This window comes from Penicillium subrubescens (assembly GCF_028828155.1).
Source record: "Penicillium subrubescens strain IBT 31985 chromosome Unknown utg000002l_segment0_segment0, whole genome shotgun sequence".
Lineage (NCBI taxonomy): Eukaryota > Fungi > Ascomycota > Eurotiomycetes > Eurotiales > Aspergillaceae > Penicillium > Penicillium subrubescens.
The window spans coordinates 129505-151457 of NW_026643152.1; the positions used below are offsets into that span (position 1 = coordinate 129505).

General features: G+C 47.3%; 6 protein-coding genes across 6 annotated transcripts; all 6 read right to left on the minus strand.

The window, feature by feature from the left end:
- Nucleotides 1-849: 849 nt before the first annotated feature.
- Nucleotides 850-2661, minus strand: N7473_001576 (uncharacterized protein). The gene is made up of 3 exons (XM_057147516.1): nucleotides 2076-2661; nucleotides 1624-2017; nucleotides 850-1565 (listed from the first exon to the last, which is right to left on the minus strand). The coding sequence occupies exons 1-3, from the start codon at nucleotides 2590-2592 to the stop codon at nucleotides 1232-1234; spliced, it is 1245 nt and encodes a 414-aa protein (XP_057011170.1). The 5' UTR covers nucleotides 2593-2661; the 3' UTR covers nucleotides 850-1231.
- Nucleotides 2662-3239: 578 nt separating this feature from the next.
- Nucleotides 3240-3604, minus strand: N7473_001577 (uncharacterized protein; the record flags this gene model as incomplete). The annotated part of the gene is made up of 2 exons (XM_057147517.1): nucleotides 3240-3448; nucleotides 3469-3604. The coding sequence occupies 2 exons, from the start codon at nucleotides 3602-3604 to the stop codon at nucleotides 3240-3242; spliced, it is 345 nt and encodes a 114-aa protein (XP_057011171.1).
- A 35-nt stretch (nucleotides 3605-3639) lies between these two features.
- N7473_001578 (uncharacterized protein) lies at nucleotides 3640-5258 on the minus strand (the record flags this gene model as incomplete). Its single annotated transcript, XM_057147518.1, has 2 exons — nucleotides 3640-4614; nucleotides 4683-5258. 2 exons carry the CDS (start codon nucleotides 5256-5258, stop codon nucleotides 3640-3642), a joined length of 1551 nt encoding a protein of 516 aa, XP_057011172.1.
- A 2498-nt stretch (nucleotides 5259-7756) lies between these two features.
- Nucleotides 7757-8275, minus strand: N7473_001579 (uncharacterized protein; the record flags this gene model as incomplete). The annotated part of the gene is made up of 2 exons (XM_057147519.1): nucleotides 7757-8041; nucleotides 8108-8275. The coding sequence occupies 2 exons, from the start codon at nucleotides 8273-8275 to the stop codon at nucleotides 7757-7759; spliced, it is 453 nt and encodes a 150-aa protein (XP_057011173.1).
- A 5110-nt stretch (nucleotides 8276-13385) lies between these two features.
- Nucleotides 13386-15827, minus strand: N7473_001580 (phosphoketolase family protein; the record flags this gene model as incomplete). The annotated part of the gene is made up of 1 exon (XM_057147520.1): nucleotides 13386-15827. One exon carries the CDS (start codon nucleotides 15825-15827, stop codon nucleotides 13386-13388), a length of 2442 nt encoding a protein of 813 aa, XP_057011174.1.
- A 3537-nt stretch (nucleotides 15828-19364) lies between these two features.
- On the minus strand, nucleotides 19365-21059 carry N7473_001581 (Glutamate decarboxylase 4; the record flags this gene model as incomplete). Its single annotated transcript, XM_057147521.1, has 4 exons — nucleotides 19365-19479; nucleotides 19526-20691; nucleotides 20746-20773; nucleotides 20827-21059. 4 exons carry the CDS (start codon nucleotides 21057-21059, stop codon nucleotides 19365-19367), a joined length of 1542 nt encoding a protein of 513 aa, XP_057011175.1.
- Between the last annotated feature and the right edge of the window lie 894 nt (nucleotides 21060-21953).

A 21953-nucleotide genomic window follows, 5' to 3' on the forward strand; every position in this document is an offset into this window, starting at 1 on the left:
GTTAGCGCAACACAGAAATCGGCTCCCGGTTTACTAGCACCAATACTACATGCTGATTTACCCTTTCACCTAACTTTTGAACATATTTTGCTCTATCGGTTATGATCGATCTGTTATCCCTATATTCTTTCGCCCCTCCAAATACTCCAATCCGTTAACACAGTAAATAAACGCACCTAATGGCGTACCTGATTGCACATTTCATATTGCACACCTATAGCAAGCGAACTTGCGCACCTTTTTGTATACCCCTAAAAGTCAAACCGATAAAAAGCCGAAGAAATAGTTCTTCAAATCGATCGCTGCTAGTAAATCATACTATATTCACCACTTCAACTTGCTACTCGCAATCCTGGGGTTGAGATTGCCCAATTAAAAACTAGTTGAATACGGTTTTGTTTAATTGGCGGGCCCACTTTCTTTTGACCAACTTTTGCTCGTTTTTAACTAAGTTTTAAACACTTGTTACTTTGGAACTTTTTGCTAGCTTGCTTTTTTCGCGCCTTTTGCGCCTATCTTTTGCGCCTATTCTGCAATACGTCCTAGTCTCTGATCGCCATTTTGATCACCAGAATCTCGGGCTTGCCTGTTTGCGCATCCATAGGGAGCAATGCCAAAACTCGAATTTCACATTTGCATATTAGAAATCTCCCAGACGTCCGTCCCATCGCTGCTTTCAGGGTCCCCGAGGCAACGCACTCTCACAAGTATGGCGACTCGTGCACTTTCACAAAGTTGCTCAACAGCCAGTCACACTCTTTGATCATGCATCATTCTGTCAATGCTGAGTCTCAGACGCCTGCCCTTATCGGCATCGAAAAGAGAGGCTCAAATTTCGAACCATATTTGGGGCCTTGGAAACCGATCTGTCCCACCACCGACCCCGGCACCGTATTAAAAAGCGCGCACAGGTCATACCGAAGGGTACCTTGACCATCAATTTTTGTACGGAATCGAATGACATTGAGCCACTTAAGTCCTCCCAGGATTGATATTTCATGATTTTCCACTAGCTATCCTACCATGTATTATTTCACACGTGAAACTGTGAAATTCGGAGAGTCGGCTCTCTTCATTTGAGCTCTTCAATCAAAGACACGGGCAGCCGCAAAATTTCACAGACAAAGTGCGGGGGTCAAGCTGAGCCCAGCCCACACCAAGAGACTTCGAACTGCACCGTTTGAATTTGTCACACGGACAAGAAATGGGTACGTCACTTCCCAATCAGCAATTAAACGTTTTCCCTCGTTCGCTTTTTTGGTATGACCTTAATCCGTGGCCCCGATCGGGAGCCATGACGCATGGGACGATGTGATGGACTTGGGGTTATTTGTCGAATCGGTACTATTGAGCTGCGCTGACCGCGAATGAAATCATCGTGGTGATAGGCACCCCCGGTCTTGTGGAATCCATAGTAATATAGCCGTCGAATGAGTGAATCATAGCTCTTGGTGGAAAGCTTTTCAAGCAAAGGCATCGGGAACTCGTTCCATAGACTAAGAGAAATAGATCGCCCATCATCTGACCAACGCATCGCTGCCGCATTATCTGGATCATCAAGGATACTTTTCGAAATTAGCGAAGCGATTTCGAAGGGAACATGGAAAGATTTATTGGACTCACTCGCTCAAGCCTTGGATAAAATCTGATTTGTGTAGCCTAATCCCCTGACTGGCAGAGTCCTTGGCCTGTGGGCTCGCATGCTGTCTGTTTATTTCCACAGTGGAACCAACTGTCATTCCACTTGGGCGTTGTTCATTGGTGTTTGATTGCACTATTTGATCATTGCTTAGATCACGAATGTCTGTACGTGGGGAAGGTCGATCTTTTTGACTCGTCGCCTCTTCTTTTGAAGCACTGGCGCCGTCGGTGTGTCCGTCGAGTGGACTGTTCCGTGCAACGACTGGTTCCGGAATTTCTGCTTGAGTGGTAGCAGGGTGTTGGTCTTGATACAATTGAGCAACGACATCGCGATGATTTGTAAGGGCTTCTTCAATTACCGACATATTATTCAAGACTGAGTGGACGACATTAGCGTCCCATACGTGACACAGAGCGAAAAAATGCACCCTTACCTTGATGCAGTACCTGCCGAGTTTCCTTGATCTCCTGTAGCGTCATCTCGCTAGATCGAAGCTCCTTTGTGCAATCACCTCTATCTGGCCAGGGGTTCAGAAAGCGCCATGGCGCCCCCGACCTGAGCAGTTCTTGGTCGTCTTCTGCAAGCTCAACCAAGGACTCTCCGATGCGAAGCGTTGAGGAGCCATCGAAACGAGGGCCAACAACGAGGATGATTGTGGTCCACGTCAATTGTGGTCCGTCCAGCATCCGGGGCAATGGGGTTTTGAAGATGGTCTCCAATCTTTGGCTCAGATGAATGCTTGCCAGCTTTTCTCCGCGGCAGAGAGCAATGCTACCACCGCTATCCAATACTGAAAGGTAACATTCTAGCTCGGCCGAGAATTGCAAAAGGGACATATCGGCAAAGTGAAGAGGTCTCAGCGCCTTATCATGGCGGCGGGTGATAAAATCACTCAGCTGGTTAGATATGGTTAGACACGGTTCATTGAAGATTTCGCGATTGGCAGACATTTTGAATTGAGCTGAACGCGTTTGAGAACCCCTAGTTAGGAAAACAAGAAAAATGGGGAGCCTCGAAAAATGAAATCGGGTAAACTTGTTCCCGTATCTTTACGTGAATTGATGGGGAAAGATTGAGGATGACTCAGCCAACAAACTCGACGTGCATGTGATTGCCGTAAAAGTAACCATTGCTGTCAGACGCGACGCGCAAGCGGAGGGGTTTCCACGACGCGTGATTGGACACAACCTGGGGTTCAATTGGTCTGATCGGAGTAAATGTCTGCCTTCTATTTAGAGACAACCAAGAGCGACAAACCCGAAAGACGGCTGCACTTCCGCCAGATAGATTTATAAAAATGAATTTGGTGTTGTCACTGATATTAAAGCAAGATATGGTCTGTGGAATACGGTACAGCTGTACCGAGAGATTCATATGGAGGAAGGAATGACGGGTGACTAACAGCCTTGATACTCTGGCTAGTTAACTATGTGGACACGTCCAGATATCGGATCATTTCAGACCAAATTTGGCCCAGTTCAGTACAAGTTGAAGCGGTGACGATGGTTGTGGTTGTTGCCGTAGTCGTACACATAGTTGAAGTTGGTACACAAAGGCAGCTTATATTCCATGTCAGCTTCTTAACGGTTTTAAATACTTAGATGATCAGGAAGAGACTTACGACGACGTAGTTGATGAGACTGGTTTGGCGGTGAATAATATCCTTGAGGCTGCCGATAAGCTTCCACACCTCTCTGGTGGTGATCCAGCCTGTGCCTTCGGTGGGCGTGTAGACTTCGCCATTTCTCAGTCTCTTTCCTATAATCTGGGCTGCGTCGATTGACACTCGAAGCTGGAAGTCCTTAACTCAGAAACTGGTGATGTACGGTGGACGGGGCAACTCGAGAACTTGTCGTAGTTAACGAATGGCCCCTCAGTTTTGCCAGAGCCGATAACAAGGGGCAAGCATCCATTGACGAAGGCGCACCTTGATGTGACACACGATCCACGGAGCAGCCACATAGCAAAGCAATCACTGTTTGGAAGCGACAGACATTTCAGCCCGTAGCTGAATATGAGGAGACCACCCTAATGACTGGTCGCCTAGTATTCTCTACATCAAAAACCTGGGCATGATCCAACTGTTCATACCATAGCAGCTCCAGCCCGTACCCAATCCAGGACCTGTTTTTCCATGCTCGTGTTGCTTCTTCCTCACCTGTCTGGGCTTCTGATGATGAACCCATCAAGTACAGTCCCACCGCTTCGGCATCAACAATCAAATCCTTACCACTCAAAACAACTGTAACATTTCGACCCTCCTGGTTCTTTCCGCCCTTTATCCCGAGATCCTCCTTCCAAATGATGTTGTCGGTCCAGGAAAATCTCTTTGCCAACGTATGCGCGACGCCTAGATCTTTAGTTCCAAAATACCAAAGCTGGTATTCATTGGCCCGTGCTGGCCGACGGGCTATGAAGTTGTATGCCACGTCAGGTAGATGGAGGAGGAATGAGACGGGATCAATAAAAACCGTAGGTCCGATGAGCGCCGCAATCTGATCGGACTTAAGAAGGTGTGCAGCGATTATGGAGCCATAAGAGTGAGACACAAGTACAAATTTGCACCATCCGTGATACTGCAAGATCCCCATGATCTCCATGATCATAACATCCTTTTCCAGAGCCGGATGAGTTATCCGAGAGCTTATCGGCATGACTTCAAGTGCGATGATGCCAACCTCATTATCGGCGGTCGCCCCCGTCTCTAGTTCCCTATCGAGGTCTCGGAGGAAGGTCGTGTAAGGGTATAGACCAATTCCGATACCATGTATGAATAGCACTGGTAGCCGTTCCTTGGATGTATGCCGTCGATGCCAGTATGTGAGATGCCGCACTGGGGATCGGTAGGCCGTGAGCATCGTGAGAGGGCGAAACGGAAAGACGGTAAAGAATCGCGAGAGCGTGCTGCGATGGAAGTGGTATCCGTCGTGTAACATCCTGCAGTACATTATAGTGTCAACCGCAGAGACACACTAGGCGAAGTAAAAGTCAGCCTGATAGAGTTCCATTGCTCGGAGAGAAAGAGAGAGAGAAAACTAACAGTGTACCATAGCAGGCTACGATGTGAACCGCCTGCTTCGTTTAGAAGCTGACCAAGACCTTTCACATTCATTCTTCCCGGTGACAGCTTTCTTCCAATCAGCTTCTCAATTTCTGTTGTATAGGCCTCGATTTCCCCTTCATTCTGTTGGTCCTGCTCACGCGTATACCCGGGTCTGAAAAATGCCCACCTGATAAAGTCTTCCACGTTATCGCGCTTGATGCATGTAGCTTCTGAGACCATAAGCCACCGGCTGAGATAATTTTCCACGTTTGGTACGTTCGCGTTGCAACTTCTAAATAATCTCTCTCTGCACTTCGGGGATAGAGGCCTATGGTAGATAGGAGAATGGTTGAGAGCGTGATTGAGTGGTATGAAGACTGTGATGAAAAACACTGTCTCTGCAGTAAGCCAGACATGGATAGGGTAGGGTATGTATTCGAGATAACTTGGCAAGTGAAAAAATTGAACGGTAAGTAAATGAATGCTGTATAAAATGCTGACTGGTGCAATGTTGTGAAGAAATAGGATGCAAGTCCGTATAAAGAAATACTCAAAAGTGGAGGTTCCGATCATAGTGGTTTCGAAGTATCAAATTATTTGACTTGCGCACAATGAATAATTTGGCAGAGGAGAGAGCAACCGGATGGTAGGCTAACGTTTTCATGATTGCCTTTGATATAGCCTCAGCGCGCCTGCCTCCTCAATCGACCCCCAACAAAAAGTCCCTGTGATCCCAAAAACTTTTTCTGTTGAGCTCGGGGACTGTACGGACTGGCATGTGATTGCATATAAACCCTATATGTATGACGTAATAGCCCAAAGATTGAATCCTGTTATCGAGCCAATAGGTGACGCAAGTTTTATCATGCCATGATGTCCGTAAGCCAAACAGTATGTTCGAGCCTCAACCCACGTGTCGAATATTTAGGCAACATGGCAAGCCGATGATGGCTCATATGATAATTCTGTATTGGTGAGCCTGGTCTAGAGCCCAAGTTCAGCACAAAATTGTCGAATACTTGGCTTTCATCGCCAATGGTTAGGAGAGTATTTTGAAAATATTCTGGCCCAAATCAACACAGAAAAGATAATAACCAGTGGCAATATGATTCAACTGCATTTCCCTTAACTGCGGATCAGTATTATGAAATTTCCATCATGGACAAAAGCGCGGTGAGCCGGCTAGCTTCTAATGAGCCGAGAGTCAAGCTTGGAAGGGCGGGATACACTCGATCAGAACTGGCTGCATCACCGAGTAAGTCTAATTCAGCAACTTGCTAGCCGCTTAGTGGATTTGGTCCGCAGTACAGCACGGCCTCGGCCTTGTAAGTCATAAAAAGATTAAACCTCCGAGAAGAGACGTAAAACTCAGCTGGATATCAAGGAATCTAGAAAGCAAAGTCCGACAGCAGCGTCCAAGCTTATCAATGAGCGACCGCTCCAATTAAATCCCCCCTGCCGGATCCACAAGCGAGGCGTGCCTGGTCAACTACCTAGCTGAGGGAAACAAAAGGCTCAGGTCCAACAGCAACAGCTACCTATCGCGTTCTCCAACGAGATTCAGCTTTACGCCTCGATGACGCGACGCGTCGAGTCCCGATTTCCACCTCCCTTGTACCCCGACTGGTCGCAACTTCAGCACGAGCTGCAAAAGCCAGTTGCTGCTCAGGCTGAAGTTCGACATCGGTAATAATTCTTGCACTATACTGTACATATGAAACCTAAGCTATTTCCAATCACCTTGAAATTCATGTGGCATATGGAGCCTTTTCTATCCCCCCGGAAACCTAAGGATTTCAAGCTTCCTCTGATCTACAATTCGTCAACGTGATTACTGTTATATTGACTCAGCCATGCTAGGATGGAGCTTGGCTGGGTTTGTTCAAGCGCCGTCGGTTCAACGTTGATGGGTGTCCAAATCTCCGCTGGCTTTTTGAGGGCTAGCCGCCGTTAATTCACCGAGTCCTCACATCTCAATCTTTTAGTCTGTTCATGGTTCAACAGCTACATTTTCAATCACCCAAAGGATGTATCACTGCGGCCTTCGGTGATAAATGACTTCCAGGCTATTGACCAGGTTGAATCCATCAAAGGTGACATGAGAGTAGTCCTGCGAGTTTTGGTTATATCGGCTCGTGAAATAGGTGTTATTGACCGGTTGGGAGGGGGGAGCTGTACTTGTCCCTAAAGCCAAATTTTTATCGCATAATTAGGTGACTGCCAGGAGAAGACGTTAATAGGGCTGGGGGCACTCGGAGTTTCGTTTATGCTTCACACGAACAGGTAGACTATATCCAATTGGGGCAAACCCGACAACATAGCCTAAGGCAGGCGAGTTGCCGCTTAATTGTCCTTTTCCTTTTCCCTTTCACAAGAGGCAACCACTACGTCCCTCGGCGGCCCGGAGCCGATGCCATCACCACGGTTTCTGCTATCCTTGCGCACCATATCACAGATTCGAAGTCAAAACTATAGCTCGGAGGAACCACTGTTTGCTGTCAGATATCCGGTTTCGGAACAACATGCCCCAAGAAGGTCAGCAATAAGGAAAATTAAAGGAATCATAGTGTTTATATCCCTTTAAGCAACGTAGCACATGTGCTTGAAAAGGAGAAGGATCTGATCATAGTGTAGAGAACTGCACGGATTCCTACGATACAAACATCATGTCTCTGGTTGTATCACACAACCAAGTGCAATTTCCTAGGATAGTCAAGCTGGAAGACTATTTTCATACTAATGTACCCTACGTCGAAATATGATGTCAGCGTATATCATCAGCGGTGTAAAACCTACAATTGTTCGAGCAGGTTAATTTGTAAATGCGACGTATACCGAGCGAGTCGTCTATCGCATCAAAAGGATGCCTGGGACTAAGCTGGATCCACAACTTCACCCAGAAAGAGAAAATTCACAATTCCACAACAGCTGGTTAAGTGAGAGACGCAAATATATGTCTGACATTATAAGTCTCTAGAGCTAGAGTGGCTCTAGTTCCCCTGAGAAGGAGCAAGTTGCCAGGCCTCAATATCCTACCTCTTGGACCATACTGCCCCAGTCTACTAGCCATCCTAGCTCAAAAATTGATGGATCTTTTCGAGGCCCTGTTTCACTAGCCCTTTGCCCTGCGCCCCGAGCGGCTGTTCATGGTAGTCAACTTGGAAGTTCCCAATATGAGTGAACCTAACAATCGCAAAATGTCCGATTTGTCCTTCGCCGGAGCTGAAGTCGACCACGCCGGCATGTCTAGACAGAGACGCGAAGTCAACTATGAAACTGGCTGGGTATTTGGCCCGACTAATGTAGAACTTCATTTTGGGCTTGATGTGCGTTGTCGTTTGATTTGAGGCAAGCACCTGGAAAGCGCGATGCCTTAGCTCCTTCAGTAATATAGCTTGCAGATAGACCGTATGTTCTCTTACCGTAGCAACGGGGATTAAACGGCCGTGGCCATCCATCTTTGCCATACCAATAAGATATCTGTTATTAGAGCTTGGGAGGTCGTTTCCAGTGAATATTTCGAAAGTTGCAGGTGGAGCAGCGTGGGTATGATCTATCAAAGTCGCCGCATCATTTATTGTGGTCTTCATCTCAAAAGAGCCTGTGTGATAGAATGACATTAACAAAGTGCATTATTTAAAGAGGAACTCACTCCTTGCATGCAGCTAGGTGAACGTACTTCCTTTGCTCTTCTCTGTCCCGAGGGATGCTAGACGTCCGACTCCAGTAGGAATTTCTACCCCCGGTGAGGGGTTGCGAGGCACCGTTCCTGCCCCTATTAACTAGCTTTCAGCAAGATGTACTTTTCACTTTGAAAACTTGCACTACAGAGGCGGTCCCCGCTTGGATTTGCAGAGCGTACAAGCGAAAAACTGGACATCAGTTGTCACGTCCCAATTTCCACCGCTTGGAACAAGTATGCTGATCCAGCAACTTGAGAAAATGCCCTTTGGATTAGGTGTTTCAGGGGGATCCATAACGAAGGAAAAGAAATGGTCAGATGTATCCTCGTTAACGAGGCAGATATGATAGAGTGTCATGACGTAGGAATAATTTTACAATCTCAATTATGCGATGCGATGTTGAAAATTCGCTGAGTGTTTAAGATTTTGTTGGATTTATGATGGATGCCAGACCTAGAAGAGGAATCCAGCTTATATATGTTGCCAGCCACAAAGTTTGGCATGTACTACAAGAGCGCCGAGGGGCATTCGACCGACGACAGGACTAGTCGGTGGCTAGTCGGTGGTCTGGAATTTGGACGACATACAGTGGCGCCGCAAGAGTCTGGGACTACCCCTATTGACCGCCCCCAACCCCGCTTTCCGCTTTCATGCGTAGCTTCCTCCGATAGTTGGTCTCGTTATTTATTTGTTTGGTCTACCGCGTCTTTTCTGGGTTGCCAAGTGTAGCATGTGACAGTCATGACGTCAGTGGTAATACAAATGGTTACCATAAAGCGCTACCCTTTGCTATATCATGTACTTAATGTGTTCCTATCTCAAAATATCCCAGCAAGCCCCAAAATCAGCCTATCGCTATTTCACCCTTTGTGTTGGCTGCGTCGAGCCCTTCTCCAAAAAGTTGGTGCTCACGAAACCACGACAACCGTGTTAGAAGGTATCATTACAATGGAACGAATTACTTTTTGGTAACGCGATAACCAACATATACCCAGCAAGAACAAGATACGCCCCAGCGGTGCCAAGTCCAACTGGACTGAACTGCCCATTGCTGACGGCAGAGAAGAGGAGTGCAGATATGAGCAGTCTTAGGAACGTGATTTAACATAATAAGTAATTAGACTGGTCTTGTATGTTGGGTGGTGCTTTTACCCTTCGAAGAAATTCCAGCATTTATTGTCAAGGTGATCATTAGATCAACATTTTTCCGCATCTATCAAAGTAAACGATTACTGACGTCCCGGTCTACTGCGACTCCTAGATTATACTGAGGTATGGCGGTATTTTCGAATAAGGAGAAAGCTTTCGAGTAAATATGCCACTCTGCAGGGAGCGGGCATTTCGCATTCTCCATTCAAATAGCTCATTGGACGGTGCCTCTTTGAACAGGATAGTGCATTATACCAACTAATTGAAAAGCAATTATATCTAAGTATCATTTTCCTATTATCCTTTGTCACTATACGTATATTCAAAGAGACTCGGCGAAGCATTTACTAGCGTGTTGAGCCTATTGGGAGGAGCTCAGGGAAGAAGAAGGGTAACTCAGACAACGTCTATCGGGCTAAATCGGTGGACGCTGTGTTTGATTCAGTGGAGGCCACTCAGCGGTTTCGCAGCGGCGCGCCCTAAGATCGGCCAAATAACGAAAATAACAACTAGGCCAGGATAGGCCTTAGTGAATCTCTAAATTCATTCCAGGAAACGGTACGGTCTTCATGTTCGCGCACTGATACACATAGTTGTGGTAGCCTGCATATCGCTTCGGCAGTTCATTATAGAATACCTTAAATGAGTACAGATTCCTATTTTGGTTTAGTGATATAATCAGCTTCGGCGAGGGGTCGGGGAATGAATTCACATACACACAGAAGCTATCATGAAAACAATTAAGCATCGCTCTTGGGCGGGAATTCTCAATACATGTTTAGCGCCAATTAACAATTTATTTTGACTATTCATCTCGGTTTCATTTGGCTATAGACAAGAATTACCATCAATTGAATGGAAATAGAAGATTACTAATATGAGGATGGGGAGAATAGAATGAAAACGACCAGAATCGGACAGCATAATGATGTCACAGTCCAAGAATGAAAGCGATTGGAGGCTGAGGACACGCGGTAGTCAAGCATATTCACCTCCAAAAAGTATTATAGCTATACCGACCGAGTCTTTTCAGTTAGTTTCGCAGAGTGCTGAGTCGTGTCCAAGGGGGTGACCTATCAATTCCTTGGCGTACTTTTGTGATGAGACTGAAATATTGGGAATGGGTTTAAGATACCACCTTGATAATATGATAGAATACCGTGATGTTCATTGGCAAAAATTAATTCCTGATACTCTTGGAAGGAGCCACGAAGAAGTACAGTGGTGCTTAGTATGTCTTTTCCGAATAGTACGAGGCTAGTGGTATCTTGCTGAGTATGTGTTGGTAAGCAAGGGCTACCTTCTACTTGAGGTATGATACGTGTCAAGAGCACATTTGTGTAACAGCACGGAACTTCTACGATTTAAACGGTAGGTATTTGCAATTTACCTCTAACGGTCGAAATGTAAGAGCTTTGCTAGAGTGATGTGATACACTGTCGCCGGAGTTAAAGAGCCTGCCCCAATCTTCGATAGTTGCTAGGGTCCTTCCAGTCTTTTTACTAAACACGATATGAAGTTATCTGTAGCATGACTACCCGCACTTCTTCCGCTACAATAATATTACTCTGCCTTTATAAGTTGCCGATATGCAGATGTCGAGGGATGGAGCGGTAATTTACCGCTAAAAGGGGTCCATACAGAGTGACCCACTTTCCTCTGTATTCTATCGAAATCATGTATCTCAGCGACAGCGACTTAGGCGAAGACTTCCGAGCCGAGCTCGAAGCTCTTCCCAGAATGTTGACGCGTGACCTCTCCGCTATGGTTAGCGATGAGGGCTGGCGGCTCCCCGGATAGTCTAGTAAGCCGTTCTCCATCCTCTTCTCGTCTTTCCGCGAAGTCATCTTCATCGATGCCGACTTATTGTTCTTCGTCAACCCCGAGGTGCTCTGCAATGATGAGGACTATGCGTGCATAGGCGCCCATTGAAAGATAGGATGATCATGCCCGAGGAAAAGCAAGCTGTAGCAGATCTTGCTAAAGCCAATTTCGAACCTAGTATAGTAGAGTAGGATGTGGACGGGGGAGAGCGGACACGTATAAGATTCTGGTGTTGTAGTTGTGGATAAGCGGACACAATTATAGTGTGGAGATTGAATGGGCCCGACAGGCATAGAGATAAGATGGCGGGAATTATGGGGACCTACGATAAGGTCAATAGGTTATTTCCCTGCTCCCTTTACCTAACGTTATCCGGTGTTTATTACTAATATCCACGAATCAGGAGATAGTTAAAGAAACCTTCTGAATCAGCTAGGAGCCCGCCGGTGATGACCTCTTATGCTTTTCACCCCGGTGTAACCGGTATAATAGGCGTAGTTCGAGATCGCGATAATATCAATCCAACCAACAACCTACTATGCAGGGACAAAACGGACGTTCGGAGAGCTTGACGTCTTTCCGGAGGAGCCGAAGGTCTTTTTGGACCCAGGGGCGTGGCAGTTAGAGACGAACAATATATGTTGCTTGCCAAATGCGGCAACACGGAAGTTTACCAAAGAGGAGACGGAATGATTTGGGGAGTTGATTAAGATGGCAAAGTCATACCTTAAGATGTAATAGATTTGGGAAACGTCTTGTATCAAGACAAAGAAGGGCAATAAGACCGCTAGACCAAAAATGTTTCATGGGCCCGATTTCCGTCATCTATTGCTCTGAAATCTTAGACTGCTTTGACGAATCGAGTGAGTTTGCAAAGGAATGAGTGTGATTCTAAGATACTCAGCAAGTTCTGACCTTGATCAGAACTCGTACGGAATGCCTTCTCCTGGAGGCTGTGTATGTCGGTCAGATATGTTTTTTATATGGGTGGACTTAAATTGTAAAACCGAGATGTTTCCGTGCCTGGAAAGACTCATCCCTTCCAGATCAGCACAAGAAATGGTGGCTTGTCAGGCCAGCTTTGAGGCCACGTAACGAGCCCCGCAATCTGCGCTTTCGTATGAACATGTTCAAGGACTGGTCGACATCCAGATTTAGCGTCGAGAAAGAGGTTACAAGAGAAGAATTCTCCTGGATCTCTGCGACAGGGCGCTGCCTTAAGCCCCGAATTTCTCTGGGTGCCGATGTTTCTGTTGATATGAAGATTAATGCTCTGCTCAGGATGCCAGTTAACCGCTAACAGGTGAATTTACTCATCATCATAAGGGCATAGTTGTAATATGTTACTAGGATTTACTTCTGAGGACATCGAGTCAACATTCTAGTAGTTAACTGAACTATGTTCCGACGTAGACCTCAGAACAAGTCGTGATTTTCTAGTTCCGGTCCAGGTTGAGAACCGCCAAGACCGGTTTCGGTTCCAACTCTTTTGAGGCCGAGATCCGGTTCCAACTTCTGTAGTAAGTTGTCGGACCTCTACCGGACCTGGAGGTTCGGTTTGAACCTGCAGGTTCCTCAACCAGTGCAAACTTGGGGAAGCTCGTGGTATGCATTGATTGTGCAGTTTTGCTCTGTATTTTTGAGTATTCATCTTACGTTAATTAAGAATAGCATCGATAGAATAGAGATCAATAGTTATAACTAGTCTACAGTGAGTGTTTAATGAGGGGACTTAGAATGTGTTGAGTTTCAGCAGTCTTCAATGCCGCTAAGGCTTTGATAGCTATCTGGCTATCCCTGAAATGCACTAAACCCTATATGGTAAAGTGGACAGTTTTTGAGGAGTAAGTGTATACACTCATCAAGGCACGTTTCCCCGACCGTCCGCCGGGCACCGTGAAGGGCCAAGGAAGGGGTTATGCAAATGCAGGCCTAAATGTTCGTACAGATACGAGACCCGCGAAAGAGCACAAATCCAACTTTTATCACTCTGCAGACTCATTACAACTGGGGGATACTGTAACAACCTCCTTCAATTAACCAGCTACTTTTTCGGATATGGCCAGGTCCAACTCCGAATATATTCGGGATCGACACCGCTGTTGTACGTTTCCATCTTCGCTGCAAGCTGGATATTGATCAGCTTTTCTCGGACATGAGATGTCTTGTTCCTTGGAAAGTCGATTAAATCGATCGTATCGATAGCCAGGCTGTATCTATCCGTCTGGTTGCGCATGGCTAAGGCGAAAGGAGTGTCAATGTTACCTTTCTCTTTATAACCCCGGACATGCAAGTTATTCTGCCCGGGCCGTTTGTATGTTAGACGGTGAATGAGCCAAGGGTATGAGTGGAAGTTGAAGATAATAGGTTTGTCTTCAGTGAAGATTGCCTTCCACTGTTGGTCGGATATGCCATGAGGGTGGTTTGTCTCTGAAATCAACCGGAAGAGATCCATTACGTTAACGAAGCGAATTTTTAGATCCGAGAGGTGTTCGCGCAGAATAGCTGTGGCGGCCAAAGCTTCGTGTGTCGGTACATCACCACAACCTGCAATCACCACGTGGGGATCCTGGCCCTGGTCGTTGCTGGCCCAGTCCCAGATTCCTAGGCCCTTTGTGCAGTGCACAATGGCCTTGTCCACCCCCAGATATTGGAGATGATCCTGTTTGTCAGCGACGATGACATTGACATAGTTGACACTGCGGAGGCAATGGTCCGTAACTGAAAGAAGGGTGTTCCCATCTGGTGGTAGGTAGATTCTCACTACTTCCGGGCTCTTGTTGGCCACAACATCTAGAAATCCAGGGTCCTGGTGAGTAAAGCCATTATGGTCTTGTCTCCAGACAGTGGCGGTGATCAATATATTGAGAGACGCGACCTTTGCACGCCATTCTACCTCAAGACACCTTTCAATCCACTTGCAGTGCTGGTTAACCATGGAATCGATGACGTGGACGAAAGCTTCGTAGCTATTGAGCAGCCCATGTCTTCCGGAAAGAATGTATCCTTCCAGCCACCCTTCACAAGTGTGCTCACTGAGCATCTCCATCACACGGCCTTCAGTGGCCAAGTTTCCTCCGTCTTTGTCCGCTTCAAAGTACTCCCCCATCCAGACCTTCTTACCTGCCTTATAAATTTCTGATAGCTTATTGGACTCGGTTTCATCAGGGCCAAAGACCCGGAAACTAGTCATGTTCTTGGAAATAGTATCCCGAAGAAATTTCGACATGTTCACCATGCTTCCTCGGATGGAAACACCCTGATCGATGTCACGCAAGGCATAATCTCGGAAATCCGGCAAATTCAGTGGTCTGCGAAGAAGACCGCCGTTGCCAGTTGGATTAGCACTCATCCGCGATGTTCCCCTTGGGGGAAGTGCCTTCAATTGAGGAGCCAGCTTTCCATCTTTGTCAAAGAGCTCTTCCGGCTTGTAGCTCTTCATCCATGTCTCCAGCAGCTTCAAGTGTTCTGGATTTGTAGCGACATCGGTAATTGGGATCTGATGCGCGCGCCAGAAACCCTCCAAGAGCCTGCCACCGACCTTCCTTGGAGCGGTCCACCCCTTAGGAGTACGGAGAACTATCATCGGCCAGCGTGGTCGGAACGCCCCTATGAATTTCCGAGCTTCCTCCTGGTACTTCTTGATGTCTAGGACACATTGTTCAAGTGTAGCGGCCATGGCCTGGTGCATGCTGTCCAAATCGCTTCCTTCTACGAAAAATGGTGTCCATCCGTAACCAACGAGCAATGATGACAATTCATCGTGGCTAATCCGTGCAAGAATTGTCGGGTTGTTGATCTTGTATCCGTTGAGATGGAGAACAGGAAGGACCGCTCCATCGGTACATGGGTTAAGGAATTTCGTGCTGTGCCAGCTAGTCGCAAGGGGGCCCGTCTCCGCCTCACCATCACCCACCACTGTCAGGGTTATGAGGTTGGGATGGTCGAAGACTGTCCCGAAAGCGTGCGAGATAGAATATCCCAATTCACCACCCTCATGGATACTCCCGGGAGTCTCAGGGGTCGCATGGCTGCCAATACCGCCTGGAAATGAGAACTGCCTAAAGAACCTTTGCATGCCATGTATATCTTCGCTTTTATCGGGATAGACCTCAGAGTAGACACCCTCAAGATACGACTGTGATAGGATTGCGGGAGCACCGTGTCCAGGGCCGGATACGAAAAGTACATCGAGGTCGTACTTTTTAATCAGACGATTCATATGAATCCACGTAAAGGATTGCCCGGCATCCGATCCCCAGTGGCCTAAGAGCCGAGCTTTGACATGTTCCAGTTTGAGAGGCTCCTTGAGTAATGGATTGTCACGAAGGTAGAGCATGCCCAGGCATAGGTACATACTAGCCTGGAAGTATGCGTTCATCTTCCCAACATCTTCAGGGTCAAGAGGCTCTCCGCTCACTGTCGACCGAGCATGTCCATAGGCGGAGATGCTCCTGTTGCCGCCTTCATTTCCACTCGATGCCATTATTTGTAGTCTCAGTCGCTATAATTTTTTCCAGAGGAGGGCCAGCTAAATCAGTTTGTTGTTTGTCGTATAAAGAGCTTTGATGATCATAGAATAGGTGTCAATCGCGAAGGCACGGTTTCTTTGATCCAAATTGAGAGACTTGATTTAAAAAGAATTTCGTGCTATCAGTACCAATTCCCTTGAGCGAAGGGGTGAAGGGTGCGAATAATACATAGTAGCAGTGAGCAAATGATCTATATTATGATTTTCACCCTCCGAGAAGAGACGATAATATTTTCGAACCGTGGTTTACTACAGTTGCCCCAGCCGAATGCGGATGGTCTACGCATCATCTGCCACGACGGCACCGAGGTGAAAAAGAAGAGTACCAGCCATATACACCCCCCACTCTTGCCAAATCATAAATCTCTGAAACTGAGACAGCGTGGACTGCACCACTTTCTTATTTATTCTTTTTTTGGCATATTAAATACCGGAGAGGGGTAGAGGTGTGTGGCATTTTCACTTTATACCCCTCATCTCTATAGGTAGTTTCTACCCAGGATGGAAGTTGCCCAGGACTTTGGTGTTTCTCCGGGGTATGAATTACAATTGACCTACGTTTTTGATGTGGTCGTACTCTTCACTGCCTGCAGGTCTCGCCTAAAAATTGCAAATAATACCTGGCCGTCCGCATAACAGTCGTGTAAGAAGAAATTGAGGTTATGACCATCTGGCTCCTATAGTCCGCCGTAGTTGTCCAAATTTAGTGGTTTACTTCCTTTAAGCCGGGTCACCGGATCGAAGCATGTGCCCGGAAAACAGGGTCCCACTTCGCACCGGAGAAGACTGAGCTCATCCACAGCACCAGGAAAAGAAAGAACAGTGCCAAGGTCAGCTTGTCATGGGCGACAAGACCATCACACCGTCAGCAACCGCCACGCTCTTGGTGTGATCTTCGACCACAAGGTACGGTGGAAAGAACAAGTACAGCAGGCAGGACAAAAAGGAACCCGAGTCGTTACTGCCATATTTCTTGATGGTTGAGCGCTGCTTGCTGGCCCTGCTAACTTGCCACGACGGGCCGGAATGGGCACGGATAGCAGATGGGAACGGGGCGAAGTGACATCGATTTTTAGCGAGAAGGCAGGCGAGGAGCTCGTATTGGGCATCTCGATCACCCGATTCCCGCTCTCGACGCAGGGCATAGCAGGTTGGTGGGCCAGTTCCTCGCCCCCTGCGAATTCAAATATTGATTGATTTTGAGCGATCCAGACGAACGAGACATGCCAAACTAGTCGTCTCTAAGCAGGTATATTATCAATCTTCAATCATTTTTCTCCGAGACCCTGCAATGCACACAATCAAAACTCTACCCGATAGATTCGCGAAGTCACAGTCCATGCGGATCGAGGTTGGATGAGATATCAACTGGAAAGAGGGGTGTATTGGGCGGTATTCAACATCTGGTTAAAAATGGGCACGGGAGGTGTTGGCCCCGGGCAGCGGGCCCCGGGGGAGGGGGAGAGGAGGGGGGAAAGTCGTATCCCAAAGAGGACTACGGACGATGGAAGAAATGACTGAGTTAAACGACACAGGCGAGGATTGAATGAAATAATGGTCGATTCTTTCGGGATGGATCGGATTTCTGCTAATGGCACGCAGTCGACAAGAGGCAGGCGGGAAACCTTGCCTGTTAAGAGATTCGGACCATGGACAAGAAGGAAATTGATGTGTCCACCTCGATAAGGGGTCTAGGTCAAGCGTGGTTTCTTACAGTACCTCGGCTGGTAAGTGGACTGAGCTTCCAATACCACGGAACACCGTTAAAATATAGCCGCGACATGATGTCATTGTAATGTAATATTCAGCGTGCCGTTGTCCAATAAGGAGACAGCGTTGATAGAGGGAAAGCAAGGGGAAAAGGCAAAGGCGAGGGAAAGAATGGACAATGGCCATGCGCTAAGAAAGTGTCTAGCACACTCAACATATCGTCACTAATGGTGCATACTCCACGTCTGGCTATGTGTTCAAACTTGCGGGAGCACCAGTTTCCTGGTCATCCAAAAGACAGGGGGAAGTGGCGACGTCCACGACTCACGCCGAGTACATTGGCCAATACAATGCTATCCTTCACCTGCAATGGGTCCGCACATTTCTGGCGGAAACACAACTGTTTCGATCACCGGTGACCAACATCATGGCTAACAATCAATCTGCTATTGCTCTTTCCCGCAATCCGGAGTTTCACAAACGGACGAAGCATTTCAACGTGAAATTCCATTACCAGCGTGCTGTTCTGAAACCCGGAGAAATCAATCTCGAATACAATCCAAGCGAGGAACAGGCGGCTGATCGACTCACCAAGCCTCTAGGACCCTCTCCATTCATCAAGTTTTGCAAGCTCTTAGGAATTGGTACTGAAGAACACATGAAGGAAAATGTGTAACCGCGATGGCGCTCTTTCCACTATTTCTCCTCTTCGAGGTTTTGAGTGGTTTTACCGAGGCCTGACCGATGTGCATATGTTCAGTATCGCCTCGCTAGCACGGCGATCCTGAGGGGGAATGTTGTGATTTGGGCTGTGGCTGCTCAGGAATGAAGCCGCAACATCGGAAATAATTCCTGCTCTATGTATGAGAAGAACCAAGTTGATTTCCAATCAACTTGGACTTCGCGTTGTATATATACCCTCATGTTTTCCCTCAAGAAGAAGAATTAAGCTTCCTTTTATACTACAACACATGGATTGTCACTCGCCCAAGTCGCCCATATCACGTCCAAGGGCCTCCGACTGGTTGGGGTTGGGGGACCGGATTGTGGTGGTGGAAACATGGTGGGCCAGGGAATAGTGAAGAAAATTGTTCACGTCGTGCGACCAAGCATGTTAGAGGCGCTAATTGCTGTCGAACTGAGCAGGGATATTTTACCGCTAAGGATGGGACGATTGAACATTGTTAAGGAAATGGAGCCGATACTTACGGCTAACTCGATTCGGTTGTTCCGCCTCCCCATCTTTCTTGCATTTTGTATGTAACTTCATGCTTTTCAGCAAGTAACCTTGTGATCCTGCGCTAAAACTGTCGAGTATCTCGCGGGTACTACGGCATTTAGTAAATGCCCTCTGGGGGTATTTAACATACCCTCTCGCCTTCCACTCCTTTACTTCCTCAATCAATTCAGTTATTTCAATCTCTACTAATGCGTTTTCTTTGCAAGATTTCTCCACGTAATGCATACTAGTCAATACTGTTTTAGCTTGCTCTGACAAATATGCAATCTCCCTAGTGTTTTGTATGGTAAATCGGGTCAAGTTGAACTACCTAAATCGCAACAGGCCAACAATAGCCTCTTAGGTTAAAGACGCTCTCAACATCGATTTCCTATATAGCTCTTCAGTCAATCATATGAACTTGGTTCTTTCAGTACTAGGGCGTACGGAGATCCTGTGATCCATCAACGACTTGTCTATGTTTTAACGTGCCCACTTGAAATAATTCGTTAATTCGTAGGGAACTAGTAATCTGTTCAGACGGTATCAGGGTGTTTGAACAATCAACACACCCCGTATGTCTTGCCGCTCTTGCCCTGCAGCGAGTGTCTATCTTTTTGGTAGAAAGGAAGAGTTCGCTCCTGGTGCTGCGCGTGGGCACGCTGGCTCCGTATATTCCTGAAGAATGTCAGAAGGGCCGGAAGCGAAGGAAAGGCCGACTTACGCTTTGTAATTGGTTATCATAGCCTGATCCATGCCTTCCAGAACCAGTAGGGCCAGTTTGATATCCTGCAGCAAGCTGTCGCAGAGGTTCATACTGAAGTCCTCGCGGATGACGGCGCGCATTAGTTGCATTTTATTGCTGTGGGGTGCCATAGTGTACGCAGGAACGACCCAACCGTACTCTCGCAATTTGTGTGCTAGAGAGAACTCGTCGTACAAGCGGTCGGGGTTTGGGGGCAGACGAAATGCCACCAGTGGTAAGCCACGGCCCTTAGTCTGGCTGATGAGAATCATACCCATCTTCCGCAGCTCACCCGCCATATAATCGGCAATGCGAGTGAGATTAATCATAATTGACCGGTAGCCGTGTTTACCTAGCCGGATCAACTGATAGTACTGGCCGATGACCTGAGAGGCACCTTTAGAAAAGTTAAGGGTGAAACTAGCTTGATCGGCGCCTGGGTAGTTGACGTTGAATAGCAATTCTTGGGGAAGGTACTGAGGGGAGCGCCAGATGACCCAACCAACACCAGGGTATACTAGGCCATACTTGTGGCCAGAGACATTAATAGAAACTACCTTCTCAAGGCGGAAGTCCCATTCTAGGTCAGGCCAGGTGAACGGGGCGACAAAGCCGCCACTGGCTGCGTCAACGTGGATAGGGCAGTCAATACCATTTTGGATCAGCAGGTCGTTAATAGCCTTGACGTCCTCGTACTCGCCGGTGTAGGTGGTGCCGATGATGGCGCAGATGCCGATCGTGTTCTCATCCACTAGATCGACCGCCTGCTTAGGGTCGATCACGTAGCGACTTTCAGAGCAGTAGACATATTTCTCTTCAACATCGAAGTACCGGGCAGCCTTCTCCCAACAAACCTGGACGGCGCTGTTCATAATGATGTTGGGATGGGAGAAATCCTTGTTCTCAGCCTTGCGCCTGTTCTGCCAGCGCTTCTTCATGGCGAGCGTACCCAGCATAATGGCTTCGGAGGATCCAACCGTCGACGTGCCCATGGCGTTCTCGCCTTTGGCATCAGTCGGGCAATTGAATAAGCGCCCGATCATGTTGACACAACGGTTGTGAATCTCGGCGGTGTGGGGATATCCCTCGTAGTCAATGAAATTCTTCCCAAATGAGTCGGTCATAATTGACTCAATCTCTTTTTCCTACATTTGTTTCATTTAGCGGACGGTGGGTGATCTCTTGCCTTCTTCACATACCATGTAAGTCGTGACAAAACTAGCTAGGCTGGGCAGACGTTAGTATATGCTGCTAGGAAATTAAGCAAGAGAGCAGCACACTTGAGTCTGGGGTTGGCATCGAGACTTAGTTCCTCCGTGACCATGCGAGAAGCGATCTCACGCGGCATCTCACGCTCTGGCATCTCATGTAAGGGAAGATGATCGGTGGCGAAATGGCTACCGTAAACATTGGTATAGTCATTATTATCAGACCCACTTTCGATGGAACCAATCTTGTGGGTAGATAGGTCGAAGACCTCGTCGCCCTTTTCGACACGAGAGAGAAAAACCATGGTTGTGAGTAGTATTTGGGGGTGGAAAAGAGAGAGGTTGAAAAGAGAGAGGTGGAAAAGAGAGAGGTGGAAAAGAGGGGTGGAAAAGAGGGATACCGATCCACGTTCGTTAACCTATGACGTGGTGCATCTGGGCAGGTGATAAAAATTACCCAATGGCCAATTCAACTACTCTGACAATTATACCTAGATCCTTATTTTACATCACACTGCCCCTTGACAGCACTTGTCATCGAGGTGTTCTTCTGTACTGACCCGAGAGATTTACGGATGGTTGGTCTTTAAAATCAACTCGAAGATGTCCACCACGTTAACTAAGCAGGTTTTCAGGCCCGATAGAAGTTCGCGCAGGGTTGCTCGTATTTATTTCCCACCGCGATGGGGCTGTCAACAGCAGCTTAGACTGATGTCGTCGAAATGGATTACATCTCCCTAGGAATAGGTAGACGGCTCCAGAAATCAACATCGTGGGAGCAACGGCTCCTGGAATCATCTCTTTTGTTCCTAGCGTCAACTAGCAGTAAAGAAGTGCGCGATTGATGTCGTACAACAGGTTCTATTAATCAATAGGCAGGTTGAGAAGCTTAAACATTGTGCTCTCCTTGCTTTGAGTTTTCGCCACCGCTGCCTCCGCTGCTTGCACTTTTGTGGTTTGGTTTTGCCAGCAGTAGACTGTATCTCGTGCGATTGAGACTCGTACAAGAGGCTAAGGTAAAGCGTGGCTCATGATCAACCATACTCAGAGGAAATCTCGTCGTCGCTTTCCAGTCCGCCGACGTGCTGAGGCTGCATCTGTCAGAGGCTACCTTCGTTACTTGAGCACTCAACTATACCGATTAAAGAAATATCGTAAAACCCATCTCGGAAGGGTCAACTCAATTCGATTGTGGCAAC